This window comes from Tupaia chinensis, unplaced genomic scaffold (genome assembly GCF_000334495.1).
Source record: "Tupaia chinensis unplaced genomic scaffold, TupChi_1.0 Scaffold000575_1, whole genome shotgun sequence".
NCBI classification, from domain to species: domain Eukaryota; kingdom Metazoa; phylum Chordata; class Mammalia; order Scandentia; family Tupaiidae; genus Tupaia; species Tupaia belangeri.
The window spans coordinates 2,950,113-2,963,181 of record NW_006160089.1 but is presented as its reverse complement, the minus strand read 5'-3'; the positions used below and the strand labels follow the sequence as shown (position 1 = coordinate 2,963,181).

Genomic DNA, 13,069 nt, shown 5'->3' with positions numbered 1-13,069 from the left:
GGGAGTGCCCTCCCCCCCGGGGGGTTGTTTTCTCGCTTTCTGTCTCTATGTCTCTGTCTGTCTGGCAAACGCTGTGGTCGACTACGTGGGAGTCCAGCGACAGAGCCATTACGCTAACTGCTGGTTCCTGGTCTCTCTCTTTTTCTGATAAGCACATATCCCCTCTGACAAAATTTAAGTAATAATTAAATTTTTAAAAATACTAAAATCTAACTTCATGCTTCTACACCAAAAAATCTGTGAACTTGAGGCTACACTAAAACCACAGAAACTCAAGAGTTAAGGGACCAGCAGATGGCAGCACGGTTATGTCGCTGGACTCCCACAAAGTTGACCAGTGCTCAAATCCTGGACCTGGTGACTTAAAACTCAGGCTGGGTATGTGTGTGCACGCACATGCCACCACCCACCCCTCAAATCCAAAAAGAATGGAGGAGAAGGAATTGCAGTGTGGCCATCCCCCACGGAGGGTGCATTCTCTCTGGCAAGCATACGCACACCTATACCTGAAACCCTTCCATAGGGCATGCTGCAGGTAAGTGAGCAGTTTTGCTTGCTTCAAAAACTAGCATTTAGCCCCAGGGGCATAAGATTTCAAAATGTCCCACAATACAATGGAACAGTTCCTGAAAATGAAGCATTACCACACTCAAAATTCTAGTAGTCAACCACAGTTCAAGTCTCAGACCCGGTGGCTTAAAACTCACACCAGGTAAGTATGCATGCACACCCAAAATCCTGAGAGGAAAATGAAGAAGGAATTATGATGTGGCCATACCCCCTTAGGAGTGATTTCTCACTTTCTGTCTCTGTCTCTCTGGAGAGCACACGCACCCTATAACAATCTCTTTAAATAAAAAAAATTTTCAAATACCTCCTCCACTAAAAACACTAATGTAGTACAATCTCTTACCCAAATAAGAGGTATCTATATCATCACAATAAAGCCGTATGAAGCGACCAGCAAATGGTATAGCAGTTACGCTGCTGGTCTTCCACATGGCTGACCATGGTTTGAGTCCCAGACCTGGAGGTTTGAAAATCGTGCCAGGTGTCCGGGCTGGCACATGGTGTGGTGAAGGGTACTAGACTACCACATGGTCAACCACAGTTCAAGTAGTAGCTTGCTTTCTCACTTTCTCTCTCTTTCTCTCACTCTGTCCCTCTCAAATTAAAATAAAATAAATAAAGTTACATAAACATAATTCTTTTGAAGAGGTGTTTTTTTTTTTTTGCTATAGGGCCTGTGCACTCGCCAGAAAGATAGAGAGGCAGAAAGTGAGAAATCACTCCCCCCAGGAGGTGGCCACGCAGCAATCCCCTCTCCTCCATTCTTTTCTCGGGATCTTGGGCACACACGTACACGTGCCTGGCGTCAGTTTAAGCCACCGGGTCCGGGATGCGAACCGCGGTCGACTATATGAGAGTGCAGTGACATAGCCATTACGCTAACTGCTGGTCCCAATAAACATTAATTCTTAAAAAAAAAAAAGAAAAGAAAAGAAACTCGGGAACCAGCAGTTAGTGTAATGGCTATGTCGCTGGATTCCCACGTAGTCGACTGTGGTTCGCGTCCCGGGCCCCGGGACCCAGTGGCTTAAAACTCATGCCAGGCGCGTGTGTGTGCGTGCCCAAGATCCCGAGAGTAGAATGGAGGAGAAGGGATTGCGGCATGACCATCCCCCCTGGGGAGTGATTTCTCGCTTTCTGTCTCTATGTCTCTCTCTGTCTATCTGGCGAGCGCACGGGCCCTAGAGCAAAAATCTCTCCAAAAAAAAAAAACTGCTTTAAAAAGAAAAAAAAAAAAACAAACAAAGAAAATCACACCAGGCGTGTGTGTGTGTGTGCATGCCCAAGATCCTGAGAGGAGAATGTAGAAGGGACTGCAGTGCGGCCATCCCATTGGAGAGGGTGATCTCTCACTTTCCCTCTCTCCCCATTCCCCAGCACATGTTCTATTGTAAAAATCTTAATAAAAGAACAGGAGGGACCAGCAGATGGTATATTGGTTATGTCACTAGACTCCCACACAGTTGATCACGGTTCAAGTCCTGGACCTGGCAGCTTAAAACTCATGGTGAATGCGTGTACTTGTGTGCCTAAAACCCCAAGAGAAGAATGGATGAAGAAAGATTGTGGTGTGGCCATCCCCCCCCAGGGGGTAATTTCTCATTTCTGTTTCTCTGTCTCTGGTGAGCACACACGCCCTAAAGCAAAAATCTCTCCAAAAAAACCAGCATATACACAAATCTAAGAAATAAACATTCACCAACTTCGGTATCATAGATGTATTGTAAAGGGCCTTCACAACTACTGAAAGCTTATTAGTATCTGATAGTGTGTCTTGAGAAACCCATTGAAGACAATGAACAAAGTGCATTTAGATGCAATTCAAGGGTCTGTTTTCTCCTAAAATTCTTACATTGCAGCTCTAACTCCTAAGGTTTGGAGGTAAGGCTTGTGTGAAAGTATGCCCTAATGAATGGCATTAGGACTCTTATAAGGAAACTCATTCACTCCCTCCACCTTGTGAGGACACAGAGAGAAGGCACCATCCGTGAACCAGAAAACGGACTCTTGTAAGATACCAAATCTTGGGCCTCTTAGCCTCTACAATGGTGAGGAGAAAACTGCTGTCAATAGGCTACCCAGTTTCTGGTATTTTGTTATAGTAGCCCGAATGGAATAAGACATGAATACTGATTCATAGAACCAAGTGGTCACTGGGGCTGGCAGGAGGCATTGTGGTTTAACTCCCGGGACCAGCAGTTGGTGTAATGGCTATGTTGCTGGACTCCCAGGTAGTCGACCGTGGTCCGAGTCCCAGACTGGTGGTTTAAACTAATGCTGGGTGCATACATGTGCATGTCCAAGATACAAAGAGGAGAAGGGACTGTGGCATGGCCATCTCCCCAGGGAGGGATGGGGTGTTGATTTCTCGCTTTCTGCCTCTCTGTCTCTCTCTTTCTGGTGAGCGCATACACTGTATAGAAAAAACAAAGGTGCTGGACTCCCACATGGCCAACATGGTCCAGGTCTTGAACCTGGTGGCTTCCTTTCTCACTTTCCCTCTTTCTCTCTCTCTCTAGTCAAATTGGAAAATAAAATAATAGTAATAAAAGTTAAAATAAAAATAACTCTTTAAAAAAAAAATAAGTGGCCATTAATTGGAATAAAATTATCAAAATCTGTTAACATTTGGCTATAACTTAAAGCACACCAATATATTCATACCTCGTTTTCTGACATCATCCCGGGAGTAAGCTGGGGACCCGTCCCTAAGGAAATGACCAGCACCTCTTCTGGCTGTACCTCCTGGATGGTCTCTTGAGAGGATCCTTCATGGTCCATATGTAGGTCCATCAGCATATTGGTACGGCTTCTACTCCGAGTTGCTAATAGAGAATTTCAAATAAAATAATTCAGAGAAAAAGACGAAAATTAAGAAAATGGCACATTAAATACAGAAATATATTTGCTATTAGTGTAGAAAAAACATTTGCACATGCGCAAAGAGTGGTGAAAATATGGACAAGGAAAAAAAAATTAGATCCTTTCAATTACTCTGCTGATGACTAATACTAACTCTCCTTGAAAACTGATAATCAATAACAATGACCTAAGTCCCCTGACAGGGAGTGCCACACAGACAATCACATCTGCAAAAGAGTACACAGATTCTAATTGATGGAAGACTTGGGGGTGACAGAAAAGCATTATCTATTCCTTTTTAAGCTATCTCAACTGTTTTTCCTATAAAATAATTAAACTTTCACAGTTCTCTCATACTAATAACTGAACTTAAGCATTAGGAAACTTTTTTTTTTCCTAATTTGCTCTAGGGCACATGTGCTCACCAGATAGAGGCAAGTAAAGTGAGAAGTACCTCCCCAAGGGGTGGCCACCTCACAATCCCTTCTCCTCCATTATCTTCTCAGAATTTTGGGCACGCACACATGTACCCACGTGCCCAGTGTATTTTTCAAGCTGCCAAATCTGGGGTTAAAACTGTGTAGCCAACCATGTGAGATCCAGCTGCCTTCACTATTGCCACAGCTGGTCCAGGAAATTTCATAAAGAAACATGGTATGCATATAAAGAAATAGACTTTTTTTTTTTTTTAAAGAGAGATTTTTGCTATAGGGCACATGCACTTGCCAGAAATACAGAGACAGACATACAGAAAGTGAGAAATCACGCCCCAGGGGGGATGGCCACGCCACAATCCCTTCTCCTCCATTCTCCTCTTGGGATTTTGGGCACGCACACACATGTGCCCAGCATGAGTTTAAAGCCACCAGGATTCAAACCACGGTCGGCCATGGGGGAGTCTAGAAATATAACCATTATGCCACTGCTGGTCCTGAGAAATGTTTTAATTGGGCAACTGTTGGCAAAAACCAGAATTTGCATTTGAAAGCACTTTTTTTTTTCTGGAATGTATGAATCTCTTTTCAAAGGGGAAAGAGAAAAGATTTCCTTATGCTTGAATAAAAGGTCCTTTCTGCTTTATGGAAATATTCTAAACCAATAAAAGATAAATTCTTCTTGTTTTCCCCCCTACCTACCAGTAAAGAACTACACTTTTTTCCTAAAATAATCCATCCTACAGATTTGGACAGTTTGTGACAATTTCTCTGTATGTTTTGCTCTTATACAAAGTTTCCTTTATTTTTCAGAGGGCAACAACATTCAGTACAACTGGAATACTAAATAGGAATTCTATTTCACTGCAAAATAATCCAAAGTACAGACATAAAGTAAAAAATCTCTATAAATAACAAAAGTCTTTCAACCTCCCTTTGAGTGAAAGCTGACCTACTTGAAGACAGAAAGAGCCATAAATATAAACAATCACCCCTGTTCACAATGCTGAAGACCTGTTGATTAATCACTTTTAGTCTAAAAATTCAGAGCACACACCAATTTCCAAAAGATTAAAATAGGCTTATTTACACTCTACTGGCTGCCCCATCTTCTACTGAATTGTGAACTTCATCTCAACTTCATGAACTAGTCTATGAATCATTAAGTAACAAATTGTATAATTTATAAAAGTGCAAGTAATCAAGTCTCATGTAGCAATTTATATAAAGCAAAAGCAACATGCACAAGTAGCACTTTCAGAAAACATTTCTTAAATAAAAGTTACACAAGAAGAGGAAGGACAGCCTATTACCCACCAAACGGGGTTACTAGCGTAATATGAGCAGTAAGATTGGTGGCTGAGGAATCCCAGGCCGTGATGGCTGCTAACTGTTGTCCTGGGTCGCGAAAGCATTAAATAGAAAGAACATCAAGCCTTTGAACAATGCACACATTTTTAAAAATAGGAAATAAATGCAATAATCAGGTTACATGACTAAATAAAACAACACTGGGCAAACATCTGAAATTTACTTTTCATTATACCCATATGTAAATGATACTTCTGGATGATGGGAAATATGATTTACCAAAAGTCATTTATTTTTTCATGTTAACAGATTGCACACACCCATAATACTGAAAGTTGGTAAGTGTAAAACTTCATCTTTTCTATTTTTAATGAAGACTGATATTTTAAGATAATTAAGAAAGTCAAAAAGACTTTAAGGCTATGATGCCACATTCCTATTGGTCTCATTCCATATTACATTAAATGCACAGCAGATTAATTTTTAAAACTGATATATATATATTTTTTAAGACAGACTTTTGTTATAGGACATGTGTGCTCACCGGAGAGACAGAGAGAAAGTGAGAAATGATCCTCTGGGGGCATTGTGGCCATGCCACAATCCTTTCTCCATTCTCTTGGGATTTTGGGCATGCGTACACACGTGCCCGGTTTGAGTTTCAAGCCACTGGGTCCAGGGTTTGAATTGCTATCGGCTATGTGGGAGTCCAAGAACATAACCATTACGCCATCTGCTGGTCTCAATAGTACTCAAAAAACCAGGCATGAAGTTTAAAAATGAAATCCCATTCTTCAGAAATCTATAAATTGGCGGTCTAGGTGGCACAGTCTGCAGTGCATTGGACTGTACTACTGTAAGTCAATGGCCGAGCAGTCCCGAGGTTGACCCGAAAACACACCGGACTAGATTGCAGGCAATTAAGATCCCAAGAAGCCGGAGAGTTGGGGAAAGGGAGTCATAGCATGACAAGACCCTGTCGAGTGTGCTTTCTCTCTGCTCTCATGTACACTCACATACATCTGCACCACACAAAAAAGGTATAAATAACTATTACAATAACTATTCACGTTCACTAAGTGTTGCTGAACTCATTATCATTAAGCAGGCACTAAAATACTCCTGCTGCCCTGGCCCAAACACTTTTTTCCCTGTCTTATGTACTTGGTCTAACTTTCACGTATCCTTCAAGAGAAAGTGCAGGTTTCACCTGATCTGAGATCACCTGATCCCACTACCAAAACCCCCATGCTTTTCTCTGTCAGAACACTTAACACGCTGGAGGGACTGGTCTGTTCTTATTCTCCCCAACTATCAACTACTAACTTTAGAGGAGGGCCTGTCATACGAGTATTTGCATCGAAATGTTTAACACAGTGCCTCATGTGCAAGACAGTAATGACACCTACCCTCACAGGACTTTTATGTGGACTAAATACAAAATTTATAAAGTGCTCACCCAGTGTCTGGTATGTGATATGTGCTCAATTTTTTCAGACAGACAGGTAGATAACAAATGCTTACTAAATGTATAAACCTTAAATAAACATATACCTGTCCAACCTCCCTTATCTATGGTTTTACTTTCTATGGTTTTAGTTACCCACAGTGTAACACAATAAATTTTGAGAGAGAAAGAGATCAATTTATGCAACTTTTATTATAGCACTAGGTTGTCAGGAAAGTCATGCAACATTTTTGCACAGAAAAACATAGTAAAATACGCTATGACTTTTCCAATGACCTAATATTTTGTTATAACTGTCCCACTGGGTCGTCAGAAAACTTATAACGCTTTTTAAAAAAGATGTGTCATGACTTTTCTAAAGACTCAATATTTTATTATTGTTAATTTTTTTTTGAAGAAATTCTTGCAATAGGGCATGTGCACTAGAGAGACAGAGAGAGACAGAAAGCAAGAAATCACCTCCTCAGGGGGTGCCACTAGCCTCTCTCCTCTTGAGATTTTGGACAATATGAGTTTTAAGCCACCTGGGTCCAGGACTCAAACCGCGGATAACCACGAGAGTCTAGTGACATAACCATTATGCTTTCCGCAGGTTCCTACTGTTAATCTTTTACTGTTTCTAATTTATAAATTAAACTTTATCATAAACATGTACATATATTTTAAAAACCAAACAGCATTCAATACTATCCACTTTCAAGCATCTATTAAGGGTCTTGGGATATATCCTCCAAAGATAAGTAGACATTACTGCTTTTGTTTTGTTTTGATTTTGCTATTGGGCATGACACAAGACAGAGGAAAAGAAATCATCTCCCTGCTAGGGTCTGGGGGGTGGGTGGGATGCCATGCTGCAGTCCCTTTTCCCTTCTCTCAGAATTCGGAATTCTGGGCACATACACACACGTGCCTGGCATGTTTTTCAAGCTGCCAGGTCCAGGGCTCAAAATGCATACTTGGCCAGGGAACCAGCAGTTAGTATAATGGCTATGTCGCTGGACTCCCACGTAGTCAACCCCGGTTCGCATCCCAGACCTGGTAGCTTAGAACTCACGCTGGGTGAGACAATATACAGTGTACTCTGTATGGAAAATCTCATTTTGTATGCTGTAATGATGTACAGTGAATGAATGCAAATAAATAAATTGGAAAAAAAAAAAAAAAAAAGAACTCACGCTGGGCGCGTGTGCATGCGTGCCCAAGATCCCGAGAGGAGAATGGAGAAGGGACTGCGGTGTGACCATCACCCCTGGGAGGTGATTCCTCACTTTCTGTCTCTATGTCTCTCTCTGTCTGTCTGGTGAGCGCACGCGCCCTATAGCGAAAACCTCTCAAAAAAAAAAAATGCATAGTTGGCCATGTAGAATCCAGTTCCTTAACCACCACACCACCTGCTGGTCCCTACTGTATCCCATAATTTATAAATAAATTTGATAAAACAAAATAAAACTTTCATCTTTACTTTATAACAATATTAAGATAGTTTAGTTCAATTGATAAAGCACAGACTATTAATCAAAATAATAATGGAAAAAAGTAACTATAATTTTCTACTTTTTTAATCAGAGATTTCTAATATTATTCGTATGTTACTTAGAACTCTGTATAACAGAGAGGCTACATATTTTTTTTTAAATGTCTACTTAAAACAAATGACATTTTCAAAAATTTTCCCCAAAACACTAAAAGTTAAACAAAAAACAATCAAATACCACATAATGATATTTTGGTCAATGAGAGACTGTGAATACAATGGCAGTCCATAAGGAGTGCACACGCTAGACCGTAGAGTACAGGTGTTAAAGCAGGCTGCGCCATCTAGGTTCGCGTGAGTACACTCTGCGGTGTCTGCACAATGACAAATGCCTGACCCTGGACTTCCCGGGACGCATGCCCACCCTCAAGCAGCACATGGGTGTGTACCATGTGTAAAATGATTTTAACTGATGATGGAAAGGGGGCCTAGATAAAGCAAAACCCTTCTAATAAACCTTAACTAATCTGCTGTCAATTTTTTTTTTTTTTGGAGAGATTTTCACTGTAGGGCGCATGCGCTCGCCAGACAGACAGAGAGAGACATAGAGACAGAAAGCGAGAAATCACCCCCCAGGGGGGATGGTCACGCCGCAATCCCTTCTCCTCCATTCTCCTCTCGGAATCTTGGGCACGCACGCACACACGCACCCGGCGTGAGTTTTAAGCCACCGGGTCCGGGACACGAACCGCGGTCGACTACGTGGGAGTCCAGCGACATAGCCATTACGCTAACTGCTGGTTCCCTCTGGTGTCAATTTTTGAAAACTGAATTACCATCATTGAACATGAAGAAAAAGAGTTTTCTAAAGTGTTTAAAACTATATTCCAAAACACTAAACAGTAACAAAAGCTAAAAAAAAAATACAAAAATTAAAGTCGAGCCCCAAAACAAATTCTCTTTACCTATAGGTAATCGGTTCTTTTTATTTGCTGGAGTGGTTGCTGGAGATAGCTGAGGAGTACTGTAGGGAGTCATTTCTAAACTGCTGCTTTTTCCTGGCTTGGCTTGGGGAAGGTTTGCCAATAAATTGTCAAGAGCCATTCTATCTTCTCTCAGTTGGTCTCCAGACATCACACTCTTCATAAAATTTACCTGGCAAGAGCAAAGAACATTATCTAGTAAAAGCAAGTTTTCAAATACAATGCCTATACTTCTCAGGCAATGGAATCATCTATGACTACCCATGCTTAGCTAAAAGACTTATAAAAAAATCCTATTAAAGAATAAGGCCATTACCAGAGTAATAAGCTGACTGTAGGTTATATAAACCACAGTTCTGCTCAATCCTTCCAGAAGATTAACAGAGGACATTGGAGGGGTCTCCACGGCACGGCCCCCAATCACGACATCAAGGAAAGCAGCAACACAGCTCTGTTAAACAGGAAGAGATCATCGTGAGATAGTTCTCCTTTTAACACTGGAACATAGTTTCTGATTAAGGCAGACAAGCACACAAAAAGTATAGATTCTTGAAAATTATATTAAATCAGGTATTTTTAAAATTAAACAATGTATTGATATAGGATAATCTAAAATATCCTGGTAATCAAACCAAATATGACAGAACAGTATCTATACTATGCTACCATTTCTGAAAAGAGAGCAATAGGACAAAGAGAGTATATGTAGAAGTTTGATTGTACACATATAAACCTCTAAGAGAGTACACGAGACTGACAACATCGAGGACCACTAGAGAGCCAGCAGGTGGCGCAGTGGGTGGGGTGGCTGGACTCTCACATGGCCAACCATGGTCTGACTTTCAGAACTGAAGGCTTGCTTTCTCACTCTCCTCTCTCCTCAAAACTAATACAATAAATAAAATTAAATAATTCTTTTTAAAATTTTAAGAAATAAACAAAGGCTAGAGGTGAATGTGAAGGAAAATGTCATTATACAATATAATCTTTGAATTTTAAACTAAGTTAAATCTATAGCCTACTGAAAATAAAATTAATTACATTTTATTTAACTAGGACCAGCAGATGGTGTAATGGTTACACCGCTGGACACCCAGGTAGTTGATTGTGGTTTGAATCCCTGATCCAGCAGCTTAAAACTCACGCGGGACACGTGTGTGTGTGCCCAAAATCCCAAGAGGAGAATGGAGAAGGGATTGCGGCATGGCCACACCCACTGGCGGGTGATTTCTCGCTTTCTTTGTCTCTCCAGGGAGCAAACACGCCCTATAGTAAAAATCTCTCTCTAAAAGAAATAAACAAAGGCTAGAGGTGAATGTGAAGGAAAATGTCATTATACAATATAATCTTTGAATTTTAAACTAAGTTAAATCTATAGCCTACTGAAAATAAAATTAATTACATTTTATTTAACTAGGACCAGCAGATGGTGTAATGGTTACACCGCTGGACACCCAGGTAGTTGATTGTGGTTTTAATCCCTGGTCCAGCAGCTTAAAACGCACGCGGGGCACGTGTGTGTGTGTGCCCAAAATCCCAAGAGGAGACTGGAGAAGGGATTGCGGCATGGCCACACCCACTGGCGGGTGATTTCTCGCTTTCTTTGTCTCTCCAGGGAGCAAACACGCCCTATAGTAAAAATCTCTCTCTAAAAAATTTTTTTATTTAACTAAACTAAATGAACAAGGTTAAAAATATTATCTTACGAAATATACTTAAAACTATACAATTATTGGCTCAACCGCTGTGGTGCAAGCACTATGCACTGCTGTGTGATACTAGAGCCATATGGAAGGAGCCAAGTTCAGGTCTTACCCATGTTCCTGACTGGCTGAAAACTTAGAATTATAGTATCATGAGACCCTGTCAAGGGTACCTGTCTCTCTCTACCTCTCTCTCTTGTGAGAAAAAAAAAAAAAAGCCCCATTACCTAGTGGTTAAGGAAACCAGATACAACATGACCAACTGTGGTTCAAATCTTGGCCTGGGCAGCTTGAGAAACATGGTGTGTGTGTGTGTGTGTGTGTGTGTGTGTGTGTGCACATGCATGTGCCCAATATCCCAGCAGGATGGACAAATGAAGGAAAAGGATTATAGCATGACCACAACCCACTGGGGGGATGCTTTCTCCCTCTTCCTGTCTCTCTCTCTGGAGAGTATGCATGCTCTAAGGCAATTAAACAAAAAGGAGAGAAAGAAAAAAAATTAAGCAATTATTGCTAATTCACATGCCCACAGATTTGATTTGGTGGTAATTTTTTTAACATAAGCTTTTTAAAATAAAATAACCTTAATAGCTCTTTGATTTTCATTACAATGATATCTCCTCAATACTCCTGTGAGAGTTAATAACCTTTAGTAACATCTTCCTTTAAATGCTGCTAATCTAGGGAGATGGCATAAAGGTTATGTTGCTGGACTCCCACGTGGTCAACACGGTTTGAGTCCAGAACTGGCGGCTTAAAAATCATGCTGGGCACATGTGTGTGCATGCTCACAATCCCGAGAGGAGAATGGAGAAGAAGACAGTGAGTGGCGTGGCCCTGGGGGGTGATTTTTCGCTTTCTGTTCTGTCTCTCCAGTGAGCACATGCACCCTAGAGCGAAAATCTAAAAATAAATAAATGAAGATAAATGCTGTGGGACCAGCAGTTGGCATAATGGCTATATTGCTGGACTCCCATGTAGTCAACCACAGTTCGAGTCCTGGACCCGGTGGCTTAAACTCATGCTGGGCACATGTGTGTGCGTGCCTAGGATCCTGAGAGGAGAATGGAGGAGAAGGGATTGTGGCATGGCCATCCCCCTGGAGGGTGATTTCTCACTTTCTGTCTTTGTCTCTCTGTCTTTCTGGCTAGCAAATGTGCCCTATAGCAAAACCCTCTCAAAAAAAAAAAAAAAAAATCAAAGGAAGGAAGAAAGAAATGCTGTTAATCCAATACTGCAGCTAACTTAAAAGAACATTTAACTTACACATTGAGTAAGGATAAAATTTAATAAAGAGAAGAGTTAGCTTTCCTAATAGTTAGAATTTTTTATGAACAACATTTCACATTCATTCTTACTTTATCAAATTTTCCAAGGCTGCTTTTTGTCCGAGGATCTCCCTCTTCAGAGCCCGTCATTGCTAACTGCTGCAAAAGACGGCCAACCTGCAACCCAAAGCAGTGGTAGGGAGACACAGGCTATAGATACTCACACATTCCTCTTTCTGAACATCTATTTCATAATACTGTTCACACCACCTGACCAAGCATGAGAAACAGGGTCCTCAATAAATGTATCTCTGAGCTGGCTCTGTGGCACAGAGGTAATGCACTGCTCAGAAAAGGGCAAATCCCACATGGCAATCCCAGTTCAAGTCCCTGGTCCAGTTAGCCAGAAATATACCAAGCACGTGCACGACTGCCCAAGATCTGACTGGTTGGAGGACTGGAAGAGTATCGCAGTGTGACTGAACTTGTGGAGGCTACTTACATGTGTTCTATCGTGTATTAAAGAAGAACAAAGCAAAAAGTGCATCCTGTCAATGTCGGCTTTTACTGCTTTTAGACTAAGAGTTATAGAGAGTAAAAAGAAATGTCTGCTATAATTTCAACACATCTAATATCAACAGCAAGAAATAAAAGTACATTTGTTTCTGATATTGTACTTTCCATGTGCTTAGGAATTTTTAATTTGCAAAAAGTTACACACTCATTAAACTACTTCCAGTTAATATTAAATGTGCTTCTCTAAAAAAGTTCACAGGGACCAGCAGATGGTATGGTGGTTAAGGCACTAGACTCCCACATGGCCGACAGAGGCTCAAGTCCCAGGCCTGGACTTGCTTTCTCACTTTCCCTTTCTTTCTCTGGTCAAATTAAAAAATAAATAATAATGACAAATAAAATTAATTAAATAAATAATGTTCACAAAGCACTCAAAGTAAAAAAAAAAAAGTTTTCCTAGATTTTAAAGCAACAATT

At 40.8% G+C, this 13,069-nt stretch overlaps 1 protein-coding gene across 1 annotated transcript in view; it reads right to left on the bottom strand.

The window, feature by feature from the left end:
• GAPVD1 (GTPase activating protein and VPS9 domains 1) overlaps positions 1-13,069 on the bottom strand; it is a gene marked incomplete in the record, with an annotated part of 67,031 nt that overhangs the window by 44,656 nt on the left and 9,306 nt on the right. The window contains 4 exon segments of the mRNA XM_027775603.1: positions 3,235-3,395; positions 5,184-5,264; positions 9,085-9,274; positions 9,419-9,553. Coding sequence (XP_027631404.1) covers positions 3,235-3,395; positions 5,184-5,264; positions 9,085-9,274; positions 9,419-9,553 — 567 coding nt within the window.